The sequence below is a fragment of the Cricetulus griseus genome (assembly GCF_003668045.3).
Source record: "Cricetulus griseus strain 17A/GY chromosome 1 unlocalized genomic scaffold, alternate assembly CriGri-PICRH-1.0 chr1_1, whole genome shotgun sequence".
Classification (NCBI taxonomy): Eukaryota; Metazoa; Chordata; class Mammalia; order Rodentia; family Cricetidae; genus Cricetulus; species Cricetulus griseus.
Window position 1 is genome coordinate 78,050,478 of NW_023276807.1, and position 23,534 is coordinate 78,074,011.

The window sequence follows — 23,534 nt, forward strand, 5'->3', positions numbered from 1 at the left end:
AAGGTTAACGTTGGTTGTGTTCTTGTCTTAAACTTAGCTGTTGCTACCTAAGATTAGTGGATAAAGAACCATTCTGAGAACTACACCAAGCAATCGGACTGCAGAATGAATCCGTAAACCTCACGGAGCTTTGCTCAGCTTTGTATTGCCAAAGCATCTTTCAGTTACATAAGCTTGTGGGCCAGAGGGTCTACAAACCCTTAGGGTTGAGATGGGAGGAGACGGGATGACGTCCGAGGGAGCCACGCCCTCCCGCGCCACTCCGAACCGCAAACGCCGTTTCCAGGCTCTGCAGCCAATGCCCGCCCTCCTGCGCTGAGCCTAGCAATCCCGGGCCAATGAGCGGAGGGCTGTTGTTTGCGACGCCACCGTTCTCTCCCAGCCAATAGGAAACGTTCATAGCCCCGCCCCCCTCCAGGCTCGCAGGCCGGGGACTCAGGCTTCACTTCCGGGCCGCTGCGTATGTTGTCATAGCGACCATTTTACGTTAACTGGTTTGTAGTGTCCAGCCGGGGGCCTGGCGATTGCCGGGCCGCTCTGCCTGCATTCTCCGTAGGCTTCTTGCGGCCGAAAGGCCCGAGCGGCCGGGGGAGTCTGGCCTAGACGTCCGTGTCGCCCGGTGCGGGCGGGATGGCTGCGGAAGAAGAGGACGAGGTGGAATGGGTGGTGGAGAGCATCGCTGGGTTCCTGCGGGGCCCGGATTGGTCCATCCCCATCTTGGACTTTGTGGAGCAGAAATGCGAAGGTAAAAAATCAGACCCTGAACAAGCCGAATATCACCCGCCGGGTCCTAGGGTTAGTTTTGCAGAAGGAAGTGCATATTTTCTCCTTCCCGGGGTGGGAGGGTTCCTTTGCAGACCTGAAAGTGGGCACCGAGACGAGACCTGCCTCCCACTCCGGCCTGAGCGCACGACCTGAACACATAGTACCCTGTTCTGCCTGCCACTTCATCCTGCACGTTCCTAAGTCGACTGTTTGAGTAACCAGCATCTTCCCCAGTTATTTGGGAGAAGGGTCGTTTTTCCTCGAGTTTCTTTTGGCCCCTGGGATGTTTCCCTGTGGGCTCATTCTATGAAATGAAAACTTAAGTTACTCCGGCCGTTTCATCTGCAAAGAAGGGCATGCGATTCCTCCAGCAGAACCAAAGCAGACGATGGGGAGAAAGACCTTTCTAACAAACGAGGCGTATTAATGTGGAATACTTTCAAAGAAACAGCATCTCTGCTTTCTGATCGTTTCATATCCGAGTTCATATCGTAAAGACAAAGTGAACTCTGTTCATAGAAAAGGACCACAAACGACGCCACATCCAACCTTTATCGTGGTTATTTACCTAGGAAGTACTTGGAGGATAGCAATATCCATCAGTCTTCTGAACTTGTGTCATAGGCTACACGGATTAGACTTGTTTGTAAAGATCAGTGCGGTAGAGCTGGGGTTAGTTAGTGCAAGCTGCAGGGCAACTTTTAGTGAAGGAAATGTTTTATATACTTTTCCAGGATGAGTTGACCCGCCTGAAAGGGTAATGGGTTCCTAGGCTTAATGCAGATTGCCTGAGATTCAGCTAACAGAGGGTTCTTATCCTAAATTGTCTTGCAAGATTTCTTTGTCCCTGAGATTTCAAGGATCTAGTAAAGAAAGAATTTTGTCTGATCACTGAGCCTTTTTATTTTTTTAACTGTTAAAATTCAAACACCAGTTAAGGTAACTTTTTTCTTTTATTTATTTATTTATTTATTTATTTATTTATTTATTTATTTATTTATTTATCGAAACAGGGTTTCTCTGTGAAACAATCCTAGCTGTCCTGAAACTCACTCTGTAGACCAGGCTGGCCTCGAACTCACAGAGATCCACCTGCCTCTGCCTCTCAAGTACTGGGATTAAAGGCATGAGCCACCACCACCGGGCTTGCAGGTAACTTTTAAGGAGGTTCAATTTGCAAAGTAATTTACCTGTATCCCTTTGAAAATGCTGTTAAAAGATTGATGAAGCCTGGGAGAAGCCTGACCTCCTTTACAAGCGATTTTTTCAAGACAGGGTTTCTCTCTGTAGCTTTGGAGCCTATCCTGGAACTCACTCTGTAGACCAGGCTGGTCTTGAACTCACATAGCTCCTTCTGTCTCTGCCTCCTGAGCGGGCTGGGATTAACGGTGTATGCCACCAACACCCGACCCAAGAGATTATTTAACCCACTGATTTCATTTACAATACTGAGACTAAATGCTGAATGGAAAGGGAGTGAGCATGGTTTATCTACTATCCTCAGGTGTCAAGAGGGGGTTCGTTTCACTAGTAACAGAGAAGCAAAACTGGGGCCTCCAGACATGTTACAGTGATGTGGTTTCAGAACTGTCCGAAAGAGTTTAAATAACATTTGTATTGAATGTGTGTGCAATGTCACACAGGACAAATGGAAAGTAAAGAGAAGTGATGTCAGGAACACTCCAGATAACTGTTTATACCTCACTGATGTGGGGCTGTCAATGGGCTGTTCACTACTTCAGACAATTTAAAGATTAATTTAGACATTTTGTGGTGTCACCATTTCAGTCTTTATTGAGTTACCTTGGGCCAGAAACTGGGGATAGAAATCCTATATTTCAGAAGTTTGTAGCCTACTAAGAGAAGACACACATATAAACAGTGAAATATAAAGTGGCAAGTACAAGTTCATAAGTGTTAAAGATAAAGGAGCTGGGAAGACACAGCCCACATGGTGGGAAGGAAGAACGAGCCCCTGAAAGTCAGTTTTTATGTTTATACTTAATGAAATGATTTGTTTTTCTTATACTGTCCTATTTTCTTTTAACTTAGTTTTTGATGATGAAGAAGAAAGCAAGTTGACCTATACAGAAATTCATCAAGAGTACAAAGAGCTGGTGAGTATTTTTGCTACTGATTTTTGTTTTGTTTTGTTTTGTTTTGTTTTGTTTTGTTTTGTTTTGTTTGAGATGAAAGCCTTGGCTGGCCTGGAACTTACCATGTAAACCATGCTGGCCTCAATCTCTCAGAGATTTCTGTGCCTCTGCTTCCCCAGTGCTGGGACTAAAGGTGTGTACCACAATGCTGGCTTTTTTCACTGATTTTAAGGGGTATTTTATTATTTGCTTATTTGTTTATTTGTTGTTGTTTTCAAGGCAGGGTTTCTTTGTGTAGCTTTGGAGCCTATCCTGGCATTCGATCTGTAGACCAGGCTGGCCTTGAACTCACAGAGATCCACCTGCCTCTGCCTCCCGAGTGCTGGGATTAAAGGCATGTGCCACTAACACCTGGCTAATAGGTAGTTTATAACAAAAAAAAAAAAAAAAAAAGCTTTCTAAAATTAAAATTATTTAAAGTTGTTTTTTTTTTCAGATTTATTTACTTTATGTGTATGGGTATTTTGCCTGCATGCATATGCACTATATATGTTCTTGTACCCACAGAGGCCAAAAGAGGGGGTTGGGTTCTTTGTAACTGGAGTTATGGATGGTTGTGAGCCATCCATATGGATGGATGTGTGTTTACTGGGAATCGAACCTGGGTCTTCTGGACATCAGCAGCTGCTCTTACTGCCAAGTCCTCTGCAGCCTCCATTGAATTCTTCAGCATCATGGTTCGTCCTGCTCCAGTGCACTGACAGTGTTCTCAGGCTCATGGTCTCTGTGGGAATCTTTTCAAATGATGTTGTATCTTTTCTGTCTTAGACTCTAAGTCATGATTTATTGTAGCTTTGGGGATCCTTTATTTGTAATTTAATTCTTATTTAGCTGGTGCCTCTAGGTAATTGCTTCCCTTACTCATAGTTGTCTTAGGAATTTTAAGAGCCTCTGAGTATTTTAAAAAGGCATTGGGTAGAGGAGTTGTACCATGTTCACCTCCATAAGCCTGACCTACCTCTAATAGAGGAAATTAACTCCATGTGATTCTTAGCAAGAGAAAAAAACTTTGCTGTTAGTTTATTGGTGAAAGACATTATTACTTCTATGTCTTATATAATAGTGTTTCTGCTAATTACAAAGAACATCTAAACAGGCAGAATGTCATTTAGACTTTTCCTATGTAACTTCTAAAAGTTAAACTTTTTCCTTTTAGGTTGAAAAGCTGTTAGAAAGTTACCTCAAAGAAATTGGAATTAATGAAGATCAGTTTCAAGAAGCATGCACCTCTCCTCTGGCAAAGACACGAACATCACAGGTTTTAGCTTTTGGGTTACTCTGTTCATGTTTTCCAGGGCTTTCTTTAAACTTAGTATGTTTGATTGTGGAGGTAGAAGAGTTGTGGTATTGGACATCAACGAATTAGACATTGTGTGAGAGGTGAAAACATCACCTGATGTTCATTTTTAACCACCTTAAGAAAGATTGTGAACTGATGGCACTAAAAATAAACTTCCCGATGTCATAGTTAAGATCACAGAATTTATCCTGATATGGTTTCATTTCTGTAGGACTCTGATAATTCTGTAGTCCCCTTTTTTTCTATTTGTAGCAAATGCAGTTTTTAGTTTTGGGGACTATTTGTGAAACTTTTTTTTTTTTTAAGATTTTTTATTTATTTATTATGTATACGACATTCTGCTTCCATGTATATCTGCACACCAGAAGAGGGCACCAGATCTCATAACGGATGGTTGTGAGCCATCATGTGGTTGCTGGGAATTGAACTCAGGACCTCTGGAAGAGCAGCCAGTGCTCTTAACTCCTGAGCCATCTCTCTCGCCCTTCATGAAACCGGTTTTATTGTCTCTTTAATTATGCACTATTGGGCTGACTGGATAATACATAATGCTTATGGAGAGTTCTTGTGAATTGATATGCTTTTTTTTTTTTTTTTTCTGGAGATCAGGATGGCCTCGAACTCACAGAGATCCGCCTGCCTCTGCCTCCTGAGTGCTGGGATTAAAGGCGTGCGCCACCAACGTCCAGCTTGTTTGTTTGTTTGTTTGTTTGTTTTTTGATATGCTTTTTAAAGCTGTTTTTATTTTATTTATTTTGAGACAGGACCTTGTTGTATAACCCATGCCAGCCTCAAACTCACAAGGGTGAACCACCTTACTCAGTTCCCTAGTTGATGTTTTAGACATTTTATTGGTATTATCTGCACACACATACCCACATGCACACACACATATACATATACACACACATACACAAATACATGCACACATACATGCATACACACACATACATATACATATCTCATTTTATCTTCTTGGTACCATTCAGCTTCCACCTATAAATGAAGAAAGTAAAGCAGAGAAATAGTACACAGCCACTCCTAAGTCTGCAGCTACATCAATAGGAGAGCAAACTTGCCAGTCCAGGCAGTCCACCTGGAAGCCCTTGCTTGGAGGCTCAGGAGAGGGGTCTATCACTCTTACCAAATGGTGATCTTAAAAGCTCTCTTTGTTTCCTGTTCTCTACTAAATAACCTATATTTGTTTAGCAAGATTGCTTGTTATGCCATCGTCGGTTCTAGTTTCGTCTTTGTGTCCTGTACAGTTCTTCGGTATGTTGTGTCCTGTCATCGGTGAAGGCCCCTCACAAGCAATTGGCTTTGTTTATACCATATTCCTTACTCTAAAATGTAACAGCCCTCTTCCCAACACTCCACTGTCCCTTTCTTAGCCCAGAGGAATCAAACAGGTATAACTGCAAAGCAGTCTTTGCTCATCATCTTTCAGCCAGTATTGAAAGAGTCAGGAAACAAAATTACACATTGTATAAAAGTAGTAGTATTTCCTTTGAAGGGTTTTTGTGAAGCTTTAAGTGATAATGTATAGCAAACACTTAGTATAATGCCTGTTGTGTGTTAACTGGTCTCTAAGTAAACTGAATCACTTCTTAATTAGCAGTCGCTATTTTGGTGGTTGATTAGCTGTGTGCTGACAGGCCAGGGTTATGGGTCCCTTAGCATTACTGTATCTAGAACAAGTTCTTAGTTAGCAGCTGCTGAATGGCAGCAGTGAACCAGCACTGGCCTGCCTGTCAGTGTTCCTGAAAGGTATCTTGAAGCACATTATTGATTGCTTTGCAGTAATTTCATTTTCACACATGCAAATTAGAATGTGGGTTCTAGTGTGCCAACTGGGGTGCTTAAAATCCAGCTCAACAAACATGAGGTGTTTAGGGGTATTTTTTGTTTCCGTTGCTTTGGTATTGATTTTCTAGACTAGCTGCTGCTTTCATTGAATTGCGCTGCTAAGGGAGACTTGCAGAATGTTTTTGTCTTCATTAGGTCTGACATGCTCATGTTTTAAAGCCAGCAAAAGTGCCAAACAGTACATCAGGTGAAGTGTTATAATAAACACACACACACCAGAAAAACAACTCCCCTTCAAAAAAAAAACTGGGTGGTGGTGGTGCACACCCTTAAAAACCAGCACTCAGGAAGCAGAGGCAGGTGGATCTCTGAGTTCGAGGCCAGCCTGGTCTATGGAGTGAGTTCCAGAGCAGCCAGGGCTACACAGTGAAAACCTGTCTTGAAAAAAAGCAAAATCAAAAAGAAAAAGTACTTCCCTCTAGTACAGCAGTTCTCAACCTGGGGGGCATGACCCTGTTGGGGGTCACATATCAGATATGTTATGATTCATAACTAGCAAAATTACAGTTATGAAGTATTAATGAAAATAATTTTATGGTTGGAGGGTCACTACACCATAAGGAACTGTATTAAAGGGTCGCAGTGTTAGGAAGGTTGAGAAGCACAGCTCTAGTAGATAGTTTTTCTTTTGCATTTGTGTGTGTGAATGTGTGAGTGGAGGTCATGGTACAATGGAGCGGAGTTAGTTCTCTCCAGGGATTGAACTCAGGTTGTCAGGTTCTATAAAGGTGCTTTTATCTAGCTCACCTTTTAACAGCTCGCTTTTCTGTTATGTATAACTTGTAAAAACTTGTGATATGTGTGTGTGTGTGTGTGCGAGAGAGAGAGAGAGAGAGAGAGAGAGAGAGAGAGAGAGAGAGAGAGAGAGTACAGGTTATAATTAAGTTTAATATAGCAAAACCAGGGACTTCAGTATAGCAAAGAACAGAAATTTGTTTTGTTTTGATATTTTATTAATTTTCACTATTTTCAGAGGGAAACTGATAATTGTAGAAGCATTTCTTATATAATAAAAATAATTTGGGGAAATTATGCTTATTTTTAGTAACTAACACTATTGAGAATATTATATAATATAGTATTCCATTTAATTTCTCAATGAGTACATGATAATAGACACTATTATATATGAATGTTAATTAAGAGACAAAATAGAGTATTTTAGAGCAATTTTAGGTTTACAGAAAATGGAACAAATATTTCATTTTTTGAAATCTTTTATTACATGACCATTTCTTAGGTGAAAGAGTTTGTAAGCAGACAAAGTTTAAGAAGCCCTGATGTAGATAATTTTGTTAAGTTTCTTCCCATTCCTTTTTGCATTGTTAATGTGAATGCTGTTGTTTTGAAATGCAAATTCTAATTGTTCATTGCTGGTACATTGCAAAACAGATAACCTTTCCCCTTACATTTTCTACATTCATTGTCATCTCTGAGCAAAGCGCTTTGGTTTAAACTCTTTTTTATTTGTAATTATGTGTAGGTGTGTGTCTGCATGAGGGTGTGAGTATGTGAGTCCAAGAGTGCTCAGGGGCTGAGGTGTCAGAACTCCTAGGGGCAGTTATAGATGTATGTGCAGATATTTTAGATGGGGGATGGGAACCGAACTTGGGTCTTCTGGAAGAGCAGCAAGTAAAAAAACAAATCAAAAACCTAAAGCCCAACTTCTTTGATTATCCAGGACTTGTATACAGGGTTGAATGGGAATTGTGAGGTGTCATCTTGGACTCATTGCTAATCTACATGGGAAAGATTCTAGTTTCTTTTCTGGTTTGGTTTTGTTTGTTTTTCAAGACAGGGCTTCTGTGTGTAGCTTTGGAGCCTGTCCTAGAATTCTCTTTGTAGACCAGGCTGGTCTCGAACTCACAGAGATCTACCAGCCTCTGCCTTCCAAGTGCTAGGATTAAAGGTGTGTGCCACCATCATTTAGTTAACTTTTTTTTAATGTTTATAAAACATGAATAGGTATTAGGTTTTTGTCAAAGGCTTTTTCCTGTTGGGTCTGGGGTCATGCGATGATGGAGGACAGACCACCATAGTCTATTAAACCAGAAGCAAACTTTATTCCAGAAAAAGAAAAAAAAAAAAGCACAAAAGCTTATCAGTTATAGCTGAGACCACAGCCAGAGTTTGAGCTTCTGAAACTGTGGCAAATTGGGAGGTCTTCAAACTCTCCTTTTTATAGTAAGAAGCAAGCATTAGTCATAAATAAAAGAATTTTTACAATCTTGAGGTAAAACTCAGTTACAAATTGCTTTTTACAATTTTCATTAATAGGGGTTTTCAGGTTAGTGTTTGTATCTAGTCCATTGTTTCTCTCTGGCATTTTCTGATGGTGTTTACTGAAACTCTGCACCCCCCTAATACTGCCAGGTTTGTGTAGCTGGGAAGAGTATGGAACAATGCACAACCAAAAGCCACGTATATCTCCTCATTTAAAAGTTAACTCAGCTCACGTCAATTTCCTGGATGTGTGTGTGTGTGTGGGGGGGGGTAGTGTCTAATGCAGAGAGCCATTTCAGCTCTGCAAGGCTGACAGAGCTATAGGCCTAAAAGCAAGGAAACTCATTGTTAATAATCAATCCTTAAGTTGCTGAGAAGGTTGCTTACAGTCTGCTATAATTCTCCGAGGCTTACAACTTTATATTCCTATGTTTCTACATTCCTATTTTTGGGACCTACATTTTTATATTCTTATTCTTGGACTCTTAATTTTCCATATTTATTGATAGGGTTAAATGGTAGTCTCTAGTCTGTTGATGGCTGATAAAATGAGTTATTTTCAAATGCTGAATCCACTTGAATAATTGAAAAATTTCCAGTTTGTTATGTAATTCCTTTTATACATTGTTGAATTAAGTTTTCTAAAATTCTTTTGGGTATTTTTGCATCTCTGTCCTTTCTTTGGTTTTCTTTTCTTGTCAAATCTTGTCTGATTTGGAATTATGGTGGCATTGGTCTCAGGAAATGAATTAATGGGTATTTTCTTTGCCTCAGTATTCTGGGAGAGGCTGTCAAGAGGTAGTATAATTTCTCCCTCATATGTTAGGTAGGTTTTGCCTGTAAGCCATCTTGACCTTGTGTTTTCTGTTTTGTAGAGTTACTAATTTATTATTAATTAACCTTTTAAGTAGACATAATGAATAGACTTCATATCATCTTATTATAGTGTGAGTTTTGTCACACTGGTCATCAAGTTTGTGGGCACAGAGTTTTACGTATTCTCCATTATCTTTTCTATGTTCTTAAGATCAATAGTGATAGTCCCTTTTTTATACATTTTTTATATCTGATCATAATGGGATCATAAGCTTTTTTTTTTTTTTTTTCTTTTTCAAGATAGGGTTTCTCTGTGTAACTTTGAAGCCTATCTTGTAACTCCCTCTGTAGACCAGGCTGGCCTGAACTCACCGAGATCTGCCTACCTCTACCTCCTCAGTGCTGGGGTTAAAAGTGGATACCACCACTCCCTGGAGTGATCATAAGCTTCTGAAGTATGATGATAGCTGTGTTTTTTATTTATCTTTTGTTTTCTTGAGATGGAGTCTTAAGTAGTCTAGGCTGGCCTCAAACTAGCCCAGGCTGGCTCTTTCTTAGCTGGGTTAACAGTTTATCAATTTCAACAAGTATTTAAAGGACCAGAACACTGGGACAGCAGTTAAGAGCACACACTGCTCTTTCAGAAAACCTGAGTTCAGTTCCCAGCACCTACATTAGGTGGCTCACAGCCAACTGTGACTCCAGCTCCAGGGGAATCTCACTTCTCACAAACAGACACATAATTACAAATAATAAAAATAAAACTTTAAAAAGGAACAGAACAATTACTTTTATATTTACTTTTTAGATCATAAAATTTTACGTAATTCATTTAGTACTCTTGTGAGACAGTTATTACTCTATTTGTTTTATTCAGAAGCTAAAGTGCCTTTTAAAGATTGTATAAGAACAAAAGATTGTATTTTATGTGTGTGTCTGTGTACCATATGTGCAGAACCTGCAGATGTCAGAAGAGGGTGTTGGATTCACTGGAACTGGACTTAACAGATGGTTGTAAGCCATTATGTGGCTGATTTGGGAAAGGAGGCAGCCTGTCTGACCCCTGGGGGTCTGGGGATTGAGTGAGTTAGCTCTGAAAACCCTATTTTAAAGGCTGTAAAAACTCTTAGCAGGGTGTAGCTGTATACACCCTGCAATCCCAGCACTTGGGAGGCCAAGGCAGGAGAATTAGGAGTTTGAGGCCAACTAGGGCTACACAGTGAAACTCTGGCTGTTTTTTATCTTATGATTGTCCATGTGAGTTCTCTAACCATGAACAATATCCATGAATTAATGTGCTACTTTTTAGTGGAAATGGTGATTTGAATGTGGGGCAAATATTTTCAAACTTGAGCCTTCCTTTAACACCCAGACTTCATCCCACAGGCCATTTTGCAGCCCGTACTGGCAGCAGAGGACTTTACTATCTTTAAAGCAATGATGGTCCAGAAGAACATTGAGATGCAGCTTCAAGCTATCCGGATAATCCAGGAGAGGAATGGTAAAGCATTAAAGTTAGGCGCCTGAGTACTAAGTGCATGTTTTTGGAAGTTTGATTGTTTTCTTGTATTTATTTATTTATTATTCCTACTGTCTTAAATGTAATTACCTTTTATGCAGTTATTTCACATTTGAAAGTCTTTGGCTAATGTCAAAGATTGAAGGATGTATATTTCCTAATTTGGCATGTGACCTTTCAACAAAAGACAAATTGAATGATGCTTTAGCTTTTTGAGGCTTGCTTTTCTGTCAGGCCATTGTGTTAAGTTTAGTGTTTTGAGTGGCTGTGGTTATTGTTGAGAACAGGGTACTACTCTTCTGGCTTGGCGCTATTAAGACCTTAGTAGGAAATGGTTCCAGTAAGCATGGAGTCAACTGGCAGGCTCCACTTTGTGCCCTAGTGGGTCTGGGGTAGGGCCTGGTCCTCTGCATCTTTAAGCTGCTGGTCCTGGGACACAGGGACCAGTACTTGACTAGTTTGGAGCAAGACTTGCTCTTTGGTTGTTTTGTGAAGGTATGAGAGAAGTATTTCAGATGTGCTGTTTGCCCTTAAGGGTGTGGGATGTGCAAAGATCGGGCTTTTTATTTTGAGGGGAGGAGCATATGTGCTATGGAGCACATGCGGTGGTCAGAGGACAGTGGTCAGTATCGGATCCTAGGAATCAAACATAGCTCATCAGGATTAGCGACAAGCACCTTTGCCCACTGAGCCATGGCACCAGCCCCAGCAAGCAGCACTTATCTTGCTATAAGACAAATAGCTGAATGCTGTAGATGTTTTATGGGCTGTTTGAGTCGAGCCTTCCTCTTCAGAGAGCCACTAGCTAGCTGCCTTGCTTTACAGTGAAGCTGCTCTTCATAGCCAGTCATCGAGTTGAGGTCAGAACACACCCTGACCCCAAACAGTGCGATACAGTGGGGTTCTTGGTTGTATTTGATCAGATAATTTGGAGAAAATACATTTTGATGATTTGGAAGAATCTCATACTGTTGCTTTGTTCCTGCTTTTAATTCTCCTTAGAAAAGTTGCTAGGAGAATTATTTGATATCTTTTGACTGAGCAAAATTATACTACAGATGTGTTTACAGGTGGGATTCTCTGGTGGGTGAGGTGTGCATGCGTGTTCCTGCATGCTCTTTCTTTACAAATGGCTGCAGTTAACAGAATGTTTAGGTCAAAATGCATATGAACATCAAGGAAATTAGAATAATAAAACTACTTTAGAGCTAATCCAGAATCCCACAGTGCACATTTGCATAAAGAGATTGAAGGTAAAATAAAGGTACACTCTGCCAATGCTATAGAATATGGACATGAACAAACCACTCTTTACCAACCTCCCTTATCAGGAGATATAAGTAAATCAAACCAACAGTTAAAATTACTTCCTGTGAATTTGTGTTGGGAGCGGTGAGGGATGGAAATTGGCACAATAGTGATTTAAAGCCATTGCCAGTATCTGAACAAATGATTCAAGGGTAGAGACAATGTTATTGATCTTCATATCCCCAGGGTTGAGCCCATGCTGTCATTGCACATAGTAAGCAGGGCCCTTTCACTAACATTGCAGTTCAAATGGAGACCATCTGATGGTCCTCTAACATAACATCGCTTTGTTTAGTAAACTTTCCCACTTAAGGTTTACCTTTAAAAGCATTTCATTAACCCTGGCTAAGTGATATCAGTAGTAGATATTGTATTATAATGGAAGACTGTGATGACTGTTATTTCTATTGTCATACAGTTTTTTCAAGTTTTAAATGTTTTAATTGTATGAGAGACAAATAGTGATATAGGTACACACACACACACACACACACACACACACACACACAAACACACACACACACACACACACAAACACACACACACACACAGGAGCTACATGATGTGCATGTGGATGTCAAAGACAACTTGTATAATTGTAGAGTTCCCTTCCTACTTTGTGGATCCCAGGACTCAAACTCAGGTCATCAGGCTTGATGCTAGCTAGGGCCTTTACCTGTACAGCCATGGCGCCATCACTCCAGCCTTTTCTTTCTTTCTTTCTTTCTTTCTTTCTTTCTTTCTTTCTTTCTTTTTCTTCCTTCCCTCCCTCCCTCCCTCCCCTCCCTTCCCCTCCCTCTCTCCCTCCCTCCCTCCTTCTTTCTCTCTCTCTCTTTTTTTCTCTCTTTCTTTCTTTCTTTCTTTCTTTCTTTCTTTCTTTCTTTCTTTCTTTCTTTCTTTCTTTGTGCTGGGAATTGAGCCCAGGGCTCATGCATGCTAGTTAAGGGCTCTACTACTGAGCTACATATTGGTCCCAGTCATTGCTATTTTAGATAGTCAACACAAGTCTTAACTACAAAATATTTCTAGCTAAGCCAGGCGGTGGTAGTACACGCCTTTGATCCCGGCACTCAGGGAGGTAGAAGCAGGAGGATCTCTGTGAGTTTGAGACCAGCCAAGTCTACAAGAGCTAGTTCCAGGACAGCCTCCAAAGCCACAGAGAAACCTTGTCTCAAAAACAAAACAAAAAACAACAAAATATATTTCTAGCTAAAATTGTGACTGGCTTTTGTGGGACTTAGTCCCTAAAACGTGAGAAAGTTAAGACAATTAAAAACATAAGGCTTGAAAAAATTTTAAATGATAAATTGTAAACTTAATTTGTACCTGATGTACCAGAACAGTGAGAAGTGTTTTCAGTTGAGTTGATGGTCTTCGTGTGGTGTTTGGTTTTGAACAGGTGTGTTACCAGACTGCTTAACTGATGGTGCCGATGTAGTCAGTGACCTTGAACAGGAAGAGATGAAAATCCTGAGGGAGGTCCTCAGGTGAGCTGCTTCCTCTGCTTCCAAATAAACTGTTAACAGTGTTGTATATGATCTGAATGGATATAAACTTTTCCTAGAAAATATGACCAACTAGCAAGATCAACATGATTTTTTATTTTTTAGCTATGAATACAGAGCTTGAGTGTCCCTAATCCAAATGATAAGACTGGAGTGTTTCAGATTTTGGAATATTTGCACAGATCACAGATAGGCTGAGCATCCCTAATCCAAAAACCTGAAATCCAAACATTGCCAATTTAAAACCTTTTGAGCATTTTGTTGATATGCCAAACAAAGCTTTTTGTTTTAGAGCATTTTGGATTTTTATGTTAGATGTCGAATTTGTATTATATTTAATTGTAGAAAAATATCCTGCATCAGTCCACATGTCCTTTACCATAGGACTAAGGAACTAGCTATCAATGGGGAAAAAAGCTGCAATATACTCCACAGATTAATGGGGAAGGGTAAATAGAGTATGACCTGGGCTGAGCAGGATTCTCCTGCTGTGTCTCAATATTAGAGGCCACTCATATTGGTGTTACAAAGTTGGAGTCTGGGCATCTGTACCTACCTGTCCCAGCTGCCCAGGTAGCCTACAAGGAAGGAGAGTGGGAGGTCTTGATCTCAGATAAATATCTTGCCAATCGCTTCTTCCCATTTCAGCCAGATGCTTGACATGGGGAGTGTAACCCTTTAAGCAAAAAAGGCTAGTGAGCATTATTTTCCTCTTGTGGGATCTTTGAAAGTGGGGAGCCATTGTTGCAGTAATTTTTAAATCTGCAAGAATGTGCTTGGCTTAGAGGGAAAGGATGTCTGTAGTCACTGTTTAGAAAGATGGACCTCGTGGGAAACTATAACAGGAGTTCCAAAGCTTAGAGCTTAATTTTAGGGACTGTGAGTACTTGTGGGGACTGAGTGTGGGTGGTGGACATAGCTCTTTCCTGCCAGATTCTGCCCTGTGGCAGGGGCAGATGGGAGCTTGAGTTTTCAGGTGTGCAAAGGGAGGGGTGTTTGTCTCAAGGACTGGTAGTTTTGACTGGTTGCATTGACTGATGGTTGCCCTGAAACTGTCAAGTGGTGTGTCCTGCAGCCTGGCTTCTTCCTGTACTGTGGCCATTTCCTGACTCTTAATAAGGTTGTTTAGAGTTCCTCCAACTAGAGCTGACATAATACAAACCATTTTGGTGGGGTTAGTACTTCTAGATTTTAATTTCCAAAGCTTAGCTATGGACATGTAAGATAATTGGCCTCAGCTGTTTCCTAGACAGAGCACCTCTGAACTGCTTAAAGAAATGGGTATGTGGCAGGTCAACTCTGTGATAGCTCAGGTGCCACTGGACAGACCAGAATGAGAGGAAAACCACTCTTGTCAGGAAGGATGTAACATTTCTAAGAGATTCAAAGTTTGTAATTTTGTTTTTGAAATAGTCTTCTGTAGTTCAGGCTGGCCTTGAACTGTAGCCGAGGATGATCTTAAATCTCTAAATCTTTTGCCACCTTCCAAGTACTGGGTTTATAGGCATGTGCCCACTACTCCTGGCCAGAATGAGTTTTTCCTAATGGAGTTTGCCATTGAAATATGGATTTAGAGGCTGGGCGGTGGTGGCAAACACCTTTGATCCCAGCACTTGGGAGGCAGAGGCTGGCGGATCTCTGTGAGTTCGAGACCAGACTGGTCTACAAGAGCTAGTTCCAGGACAGCCTCCAAAGCCACAGAGAAACGCTGTCTTGAAAAACAAAAAACAACCCCCCCAAACAAAAACAAACAAACAAAAGAAATGTGGGTTTAGATCACTCATTTGTATGCTAACAACAACAAAAAAAAAAGGTTTAGGGTTTCAAATCTGTTAGTAGTTATTCAGATAGGACTCATTAGTAAACCCAATGGTCTATTAATAGCTGTATTTTGCTGTCTGTTACAAGTGACTGTAGAGCAGTTGTGTAGAGGTGGCTGTTCTCCATCTCTGTGGTAAAATACCTTGTCCGTACTATAATAATGTCAGGTTAATATGCTGCATATCTGTTCTTTGATGAAATTTACTTTTTAGCTGGGTAGTGACATAGGCCTTTAACCCCAGCATTTGGGAGCCAGAGGCAGGTGAATATCTGTGACTTCAAGGCCAGCATGGTATACAGAATGAGTTCCAGGACAGCCAAAGCTACATAATGAGACCCTGTCTCAAAAACCAAAAACAAAACAACACAGATTTATTTTTAACTTTCTCACTTTTCAGAAAATCAAAAGAAGAATATGACCAGGAGGAAGAAAGGAAACGAAAAAAGCAGGTGAATGCAGGATGTGAATGCAGAAGTATATCTCATTGGCATTGCCTCTTTCTCACTGAGTTTACACTTGTCTTTTACTTTTAATATTTAGGTTTCTATAGAACTCCTCAGATTAGTCATATTTTCTTGGCAAGTCAGAGTATATTTTACGTTTTATTGTTTTTTTTTTTAAAGATGAAAAATACCTTTTCCTTTTGGTTGGTTGGTGCAAGTACTAGGTGTGCCTTGTGTGAATGTATGCATGTTTGCATGTGTGTAAGCACACATGCCTGTGTGTGCATGTACATGTGAGCTTGTGTGTGCCCAAGGCTGGTTTCAGGTGACTCCCTCAAAATTTCCACATTGTATTGAGGGCAGGGTCTCTTGCTGAACCCAGATTCTATTGTTTTGGCTAGTCTGTCTTAGCTAGTTTGCCCAGAGAATACCATCTTCATCTTGAATGCAGGTATTAAAGGCTGGCATGCCCACCTGGCTTTTATATGTGCTGTTCTAGAGATCTGAGAACCCCCGTCCTCATGCTGTGTGGCAGTAACTACCTACTGGGCCATCTTCACAGTCTTCTTTTAAAAATTTTGACAGTTTCGTCATGTATATAATATATTTTGACCATATTCTCATTACCCTCTTCCCAGGAAGCCCCCTCCTGCTTTCATGCTGGTTTTATGACCCACTGCATTTAATTAGGGTCGCTTACATGTACATTTGTGTGGGGCTGTTTTCTGAATCATGGGCTCCTTATTGCTACACCACTGGGAAAAGAAAAATGATACCCAGCAGTGATTAACTGTCAATAGCCCCTTATCTAGGGCTGGGCCTCATGAGCCTTTCCCTCTTGATGCTGGCATATTGATTTCATCTTGTGAAGACTTGTACAAGTGACCACAGTTGCAGCAGTCATGTTTCGTCCAGAAGACAGTGTTTCATAGCACTCTTTCCCACCCTCTAATCCTTACATTCTTTCTGCCCCATCTTCTGTGATGTTTTGAGCCTTGGGATGGGGATACTGATACAAATGTTTCTGGCTGAACACTCAACAGTCACCTATTCTCAGTACTTGGACCAGTTATACATCTCTACACTAATACTGCCCATTGCAGAAAGAACCCCAGGGCTCAAGAGGTGGCTCAGTGGTTTAGAACACTTTCTGGTGGAGGTTCCAAGTTCAGTCCCTAGCACCCATACATGGCTCACAACTGTTCATGGCTCCAGTTTGGCATCCTCTTCTGGCACTGGGCAGGCACACAGTATACATAAATACTCCAGGCAAAATACTTACACACAGAAAATCAAAATGAATCCCTAAAAGAACAAAAGACAGGCTTTTGTGACCGAGAGCAGCACTACAACAGCAGGAAGCTTCCCCCGAAACAGAACCTCCCCAGCTGTGGGCTTTGAAGGAAGTTTATTGCACAATGTATGAAGTCCCTGTGGAGTGGGCCTCAGATCCAATGAGAAAGCAGTTGTTTTTAAACATAATGGTCATGTCTGTTTCACCAGAGTGCTTATCCTGTCTGGCAGGTCAGTATTGCAGTTTTCAGAGTTCACAGCTGGGTAAGAGACTACTTGTTTTTTGTTTATGTTTTGCTTTTTGAGACAGGTTCTTACTGTGTAGCCCTGGCTGGTACTGAACTTATTATTTAGACCAGGCTGGCCTCAAACACATAGATATCTGCCTGCTCCTGCTTCCCAAATGCTGGCATTAAAGGTGTGTACCACCATGCCTGGCTCAATATATACTTTCTTACAAGAGTATACTTTATAAATTCTTAGAAAGTAGGTATTGGTGATAGGGCTGTAGCTCATGACAGCATATTTTCAATACATGTGTCTTAGGTTAATCCCTAGCCTTTTGTCCTACACCCAAATTCAGAATTCTCAGTTCAAATTTGTTCACTTTATATAATTAGTTCAGTAACCTGTCTTTTAAGTTTCATGGGAAAGACCACGCATTACATCAAAAGTGGTAATATCACTGATACACTATACTAGGGAATTCTTTATAAAGTCAATAGTAGCCCACTATTGGAGCTTGTCTTTATTACTGCTGTGAGGAGACACTATGAACAAGGCAACTTACAAAGAGAGCATTTAGTTGGGACCTTGTTTACAGTTTCAGAGGGTGAGTCCATGACCATCATGGAGGGGAGCATGACATCAGGCAGGCAGACTGGAGCAGTAGCTGGGTTTATATTTTATCCATAGGCAGCAGGCAGAGAGCGAGAGTGGGCCTGGTGTGGGCTTTTGAAGCCTCAAAGTCTACCCCCAGTGACACACCTCTTCCGACAAGGCCACACCTCCTAATCCTTCCTAAACAGTCTACCAACTGGGAACCGAGTGTTCAGACAGGAGCCCATGCTGGACAATTCTCCTTCAGATCACCTCAAAGCTCCTCCTGCTCTTTGGAGTTCTTTTTCATTTATTCATGTTCACTCTACCTAAATAAATAATAAATAAATAAACTAATAAACTTAGTTTTCAGTATTAAAAGAAAAGAGAAAATTTTTACTTTCCTTGTTTTCTTGACCCCTTTATTATGTTGAAATAGCAAGCATGGCTTTCAGTATAGTTCTTCCTATATCCTAAATCCTACTGCATTGGTTATCATTAGTACTGCTTGGTCTGAAACAGAGTATTACTTCCTCAAAAAGTAGGAGGTATAGGAGCTGGAGAGATGTTCAGCAGTTAAGAGTACCTGCTGCTCTTGCAGAGGACCCAGGTTCAGTTCCAGCACCCACACAGTGGCTTATAGCCATCTGAATCTCCAGTTCCAGGGAATATGATGCCTTCTTCCAGTCTCTGTGGGCGGTAGGCATGCATGCAGGATACACACATGCATGCAAGCAGGCAAAGTCACATCAAAGGAAGTCTAAAAATTTAAATAACAAAGTAGGAGCTAGCTGGGCATGATGATGCATGCCTTTAATCCCAGCAATTGGGAGGCAGAAGCAGATGGAACTCTGAGTTTGAGGCCAGCCTGTTCTACAGAGCAAGTTCCAGGACAGCCAGAGTTTTTACACAGAGAAACTCTGTCTCGAAACAACAACAACAAAGAAGAAAGTAGGAGCTATAAAATGTTATTAACATGTTTAAAATTCTGGGAAAACTTGTTCATTTTTTAGTTCTGAGCATAGTGATGTTTAAAATAACATCTTTGGTCCCTTAACTATTGGTTGGTCAACATTAAAAAAATTTTCCTCCTTTTTAAATTGTGTTATGGAATCCTGAAGTCATCAGAGGCTAAAATGGAAGAACCACCAGTGTATACTCATGAAGCTGCAAAAATGAGTAATTCCCAAGGAGATGGTGAACCTTTTGTACAGCCACCCACAGGTAAGCTTGAGGTGTACTGCACTTTAACATGTAAACCCTGAGAGTACATTGCCCTTCAGAACATATTTAACCCTAAAAAGCCTTGGAACATTGAGTGGCTTTGGTACTTAAAGGTTCTTTCCAAGTTTACTTTGTTTGCAGGTAGAAAATAGCCAGCTGAAAGTGAATGTCATTTCCACATTTCTAAGAGAAGCTTGGAATCCATAGAGTAACAGATAATTCTCTTTGAGGGAGCCACCAGCTTTTGTACAATCTCAACAGCATAACATTTGTATTTTTGAGCTGGAAGCTAACTTGGAGGGTTAATATTGAAAATTACTTTTAAAAAATCACCGTAAAGTAGAACTAGAAAATAAGAGACAGCCAATTTCTCTAGATGTTTAATTATTAGTAGTAATGTTTTTTAATTTTTCAGGGTTATTGTACAGTTGCTGTCTGGTGTTTTAGGATCACTTCATGTAAAGTGATGGGACCTTAAGTAAGAAGTCCTACTTTTAAAATAATCAAGGTGTTTGATTTGTGTTTTTTTTTTTTTTTTTTTAATATGGAACGCTTCACGAATTTGCGTGTCATCCTTGCGCAGGGGCCATGCTCATCATCTCTGTATCGTTCCAATTTTAGTATATGTGCTGCCGAAGCGAGCACTGATTTGTGTTTTTTTGGCCTTTTGTTCCCACCTTTTCTTGGTTCCCACTAAAAATAATAGCATCATGTTTTCTGATAGAGTTGCCAGATATGGGTTGATGTTTCATTAGGCTTTCTAACCCTTCCTTTAAAAATCAGGAAAACTAAAGGTGTTTTGACTCCACATACTTCCCCCTTTGCAGTTTGAGAGAGTGTATGTCAATATCTAACATATGCAAAGCCTGGAGTGTCTGAGAATGTGCATGAGTTGAATAGACATACTTATGTATATGAGCCCCTTCCTTCTCCAATTCTATGGCTCCATGTTTGAGGTGCCAAGACTAGTCTAGTAAAACAAACTCTAATAATGGCTGTTCTAATTTAATCCCAATATTGGCAACAGCTTGTTTAAACTTATTAGGTTCTATTGCTTCTGCCTAGACTCTTTGGCAGTGCCACCCTAACTTGTCTTTTTATGGAGGTCTGCAAAGGATTTCTTCTAGTATCCGTGGCAGTACCACAAAAGTGACCCTTGTCAAGTTTGTCTGGTTATACATATCTGGCAGGATTATTAATCCTTTGGGATATGTACCATGGTCTTTTCTCATAATTTTACTTCTATCATTTTAATGTCTTTCCATGTCTTACTGTTTTCATTCATAGCCCATGTACTTAAGTTAAAAATGTTTTTACCTTTTATTTTTTAGTGTGCATGTGTGGCTTATGTACTTCCTCTGTTGCTCCCCACTTTATTGAGATAGGGTCTCTTAACTGAACCCAGAATTTAATGACTGGCAAGGCTGGCTGGCCAGCAAGCCTCTGAGATCCATTTGTCTGTCTCTGGGGTTGATGTCCTCTGCCAGGCGTAGCGTTTTAGATGAGTGAGGGGACCCAGAATAGGGTTCTTGTCTCTCTCAGCTCTTTTCCCACTGAACCATCTCCTAAGCCCCACCCATCAAGAATGATGATTTACTTATGTGTGTGTGTGTACATGAGAGACCGAGAGATCTGATTGTGTGTATGTGTATACATATATATGTACATGTATATGTGCCACTGTGGTCTGTGTGCGTGTGGTCAAGAACAACTTGCATGCTGGGCGTTGGTGGCGCACGCCTTTAATCCCAGTACTCGGGAGGCAGAGGCAGGCGGATCTCTGTGATCCTGCTCTCCAGAGTGAGTCCCAGGACAGCCTCCAAAGCTATGCAGAGAAACCCTGTCTCAAAAAACTAAAGAGAGAGAGAGAACAACTTGCATGAGTTGATTCTGTCATTCCTCCATGTGGGTCCTGGGATCAAACTCATGAGAAACTTTTGAGTCATCTTGCTAGGCTTGTAGGGTATAGACTACAGAAGAAGCTAGAATATTAATCATACCTTAAGGTACAGTTAACAAAGTACTGAATGCTTATATGTGCTTTGCAGTTTCTCCTTGCTTTAGAAATGGTTATACTTTCTTAGTGCATTGGTAGTTATTTTTAGAGTGTAATAGAAAACAAGTCATTGCTGTTGACAGCTAGTGTTGTATGATAGAAAATCAGTTTCAAAATTGTTCCCCAAGTGTATAGTCACATACTCAGAAGCAAGTTTGGAAACCAAAGATGTTATTTGTGAAATATCTATGTTTTTCATAATAGTGTTGTTCTTTAAAATATAATATTTTAATTGGTCTCACTGTTTACTGCCAGAAGTTAAAGTGCATTTTGCTAATCAGTCAGTACAACCCATGGCAAGAAAGATGGAGCTGTTGCCTGAAACTTCCTCCCTCCCACAAAAAAGTCTGAAGATCCCTGGTTTAGAACATTCAAGCATGGAAGGACCAATAGCAGTAAGTAAGAGCTAACTTAATGTGAGCAAGCACTGTGAGCCATGCAGTCATACACTTTTGTCTTTTTTAGGGTCTTGGAACTTAAAACTGATCCAGTACATGTCTTTGTCATGTGTTGTATAGATCTGAATATAGATATTTCCTTTTCTTATCTGAACCAGAATTTGTCAGCACTTGGAACAGAAGAGTTACGGCAACGAGAGCACTATCTCAAGCAGAAGAGAGACAAGCTGATGTCCATGAGAAAGGACATGAGGGCAAAACAGATCCAGAATACTGAGCAAAAAGGAAAGCCTTCCAGGGAGGTGGAGGTATGGCTAGCTTTAATGTGTTAATTGCAGACCAGGGGAAAAGTTTTTAGTTTGTGCAAGAAAGTCTCCGATGAGTTTTGTTGCTTGATCCACTCAAATTAATCATCTGCTAGTGAAACAGCTGCTAAGTCTTCTCTCGGGACAGTTTAAATGAGAATTCTCTAAGGTGGAAATAATTATTTCATTATATTTTTGTTGACTTTCTAGGTTGAGCTCCTTAGAATCAGTGGTCTGTCTTACCATTTCAAATGTTTGCAGTGTTCTGCTCATAACCCATGCTTCCCAATGCTTCTCCAGGAAGAGATCTAAGAAACTTGGTTGTTGACTTTTAAACATTTTACTGAAAATGCCTTTAGTTTTTGTTCTTTTAGAGAGAGCATGTTGAGAATTTTAGATATACAAAGCTAATTTTTAATTGTAGCCAATTTCTTTTTTTTTTTTTTTAAAGGAAATGACAGAGAAGCCAGAAATGACAGCAGAGGAGAAACAAACATTACTAAAGAGGCGATTGCTTGCAGAGAAACTTAAAGAAGAAGTTATTAATAAGTAATATGAAGAGATAGCAAAACAGAAGCCCACATTTTCTTAAAAATAAATTATTTAATCCTTAAACAAAGACTGTTAGTTTCAAGCAAATGCAACTATAAGCTCACTATTATTATTTTAAACAGGTAAAGAGCAAGAGGAAAGGCAGAAATTTCTGCATAGAACCAGGTATGGTGGTGCATGCCTATAGTACTAGTACCAGGACCCTGGAACAGGAGGGTCAGGAGTTCAAGGTCATCCTCAGTGACACAGCAAATGGGGAAAACAGCTTAGGTTACACAGACCTGTCTCAAATAACTCAAATAAAGAAATAATAAAACAAAGAATTGGGTGCTTTCTCTTCAAAGGGGGTCACAGAAAGAAATTAGTTGATAGTGCATGCTTTCATTCTTACTAGACACAGTTTGTTAGACTGACAGGGTCCCGCTTTAATAGGGCTATAGAAGGCCCAAGGAACAGTGTTAGAAGAGGAAAGTGCAGTGATAAGACGGCAGGCTGGCTGTGCTGCCTTGAGCAAGTAAGCTGTGAGCTGTCAGGTGATTTCAGAGAAGAGGGTATATAGTAGTTTAGAAACATGCTTTGACGCTGAACTGGAACATGTGAGAGGTGGCAGGAGGTAAGGTTAATGAGAAAATCCTTGTGGGGAACTGGAAACTTTGATTTTTAAAGGTGTGGCTGCTGTAGCAAGACAGACAGGTGTACTAGTGTAGTTTTGGGTTTACCTGGTATGACACAACCCAAAGGCAGTATCTTGGACAAAGGTAAGAGAGCGTTATATTTGACTTGGAAAATAAATGTGGGAAATGTAGCTACAAAATTGTAGCCTTTTCTATAAAAGTTGTAACTGACTGAACCTGCTGAGAAAAATGCTACCTACCACAGAGTGTTGGTCTTTATAAGGCCCTGGAAAAAATTCTAGTATTTTGCTTAAAGGTAATCAGAATAATCTTGCATTCAAAAACTTGCAATTATAATTTATCCCCACCCCTTTCTGGTTTACCAAATATTCTTTTTTTAAACAAACATTCTGTGTGCATATGGGCATGCATGTGCCGCTGTGCCTGTGGAGGTCAGGAACAATTTGTACTGTGTTGGGTTCCAGGGATCAAACAGGATTAGCAGCAAGCTCCTTTACCCACAGCAATCTTGCAGGCCTCAACTGGGGTT

General features: G+C 40.5%; 1 protein-coding gene and 1 non-coding gene across 2 annotated transcripts; one reads left to right on the forward strand and one right to left on the reverse strand.

Moving 5' to 3' along the window:
• Nucleotides 1-455: 455 nt before the first annotated feature.
• Nucleotides 456-22,437, forward strand: Cfap36 (cilia and flagella associated protein 36). The gene is made up of 10 exons (XM_027387979.2): nt 456-745; nt 2,818-2,882; nt 4,078-4,179; nt 10,513-10,627; nt 13,353-13,440; nt 15,678-15,729; nt 18,957-19,059; nt 21,371-21,510; nt 21,672-21,821; nt 22,270-22,437. The coding sequence occupies exons 1-10, from the start codon at nt 631-633 to the stop codon at nt 22,369-22,371; spliced, it is 1,032 nt and encodes a 343-aa protein (XP_027243780.1). The 5' UTR covers nt 456-630; the 3' UTR covers nt 22,372-22,437.
• Nucleotides 19,598-19,704, reverse strand: LOC113832405. The gene has a single exon (XR_003479681.1). It is a non-coding gene; the product is annotated as a U6 spliceosomal RNA (small nuclear RNA).
• Nucleotides 22,438-23,534: the final 1,097 nt, after the last annotated feature.

Excerpts from the sequence above, each read along its gene's own strand:
- Cfap36 (XM_027387979.2), top strand. The coding sequence starts at position 631 with ATGGCTGCGGAAGAAGAGGACGAGGTGGAATGGGTGGTGGAGAGCATC. Across the intron at positions 10,628-13,352 it reads GATAATCCAGGAGAGGAATG|GTGTGTTACCAGACTGCTTA; the intron begins GTAAAGCATTAA and ends GGTTTTGAACAG. Across the intron at positions 21,822-22,269 it reads AGCCTTCCAGGGAGGTGGAG|GAAATGACAGAGAAGCCAGA; the intron begins GTATGGCTAGCT and ends TTTTTTTTAAAG.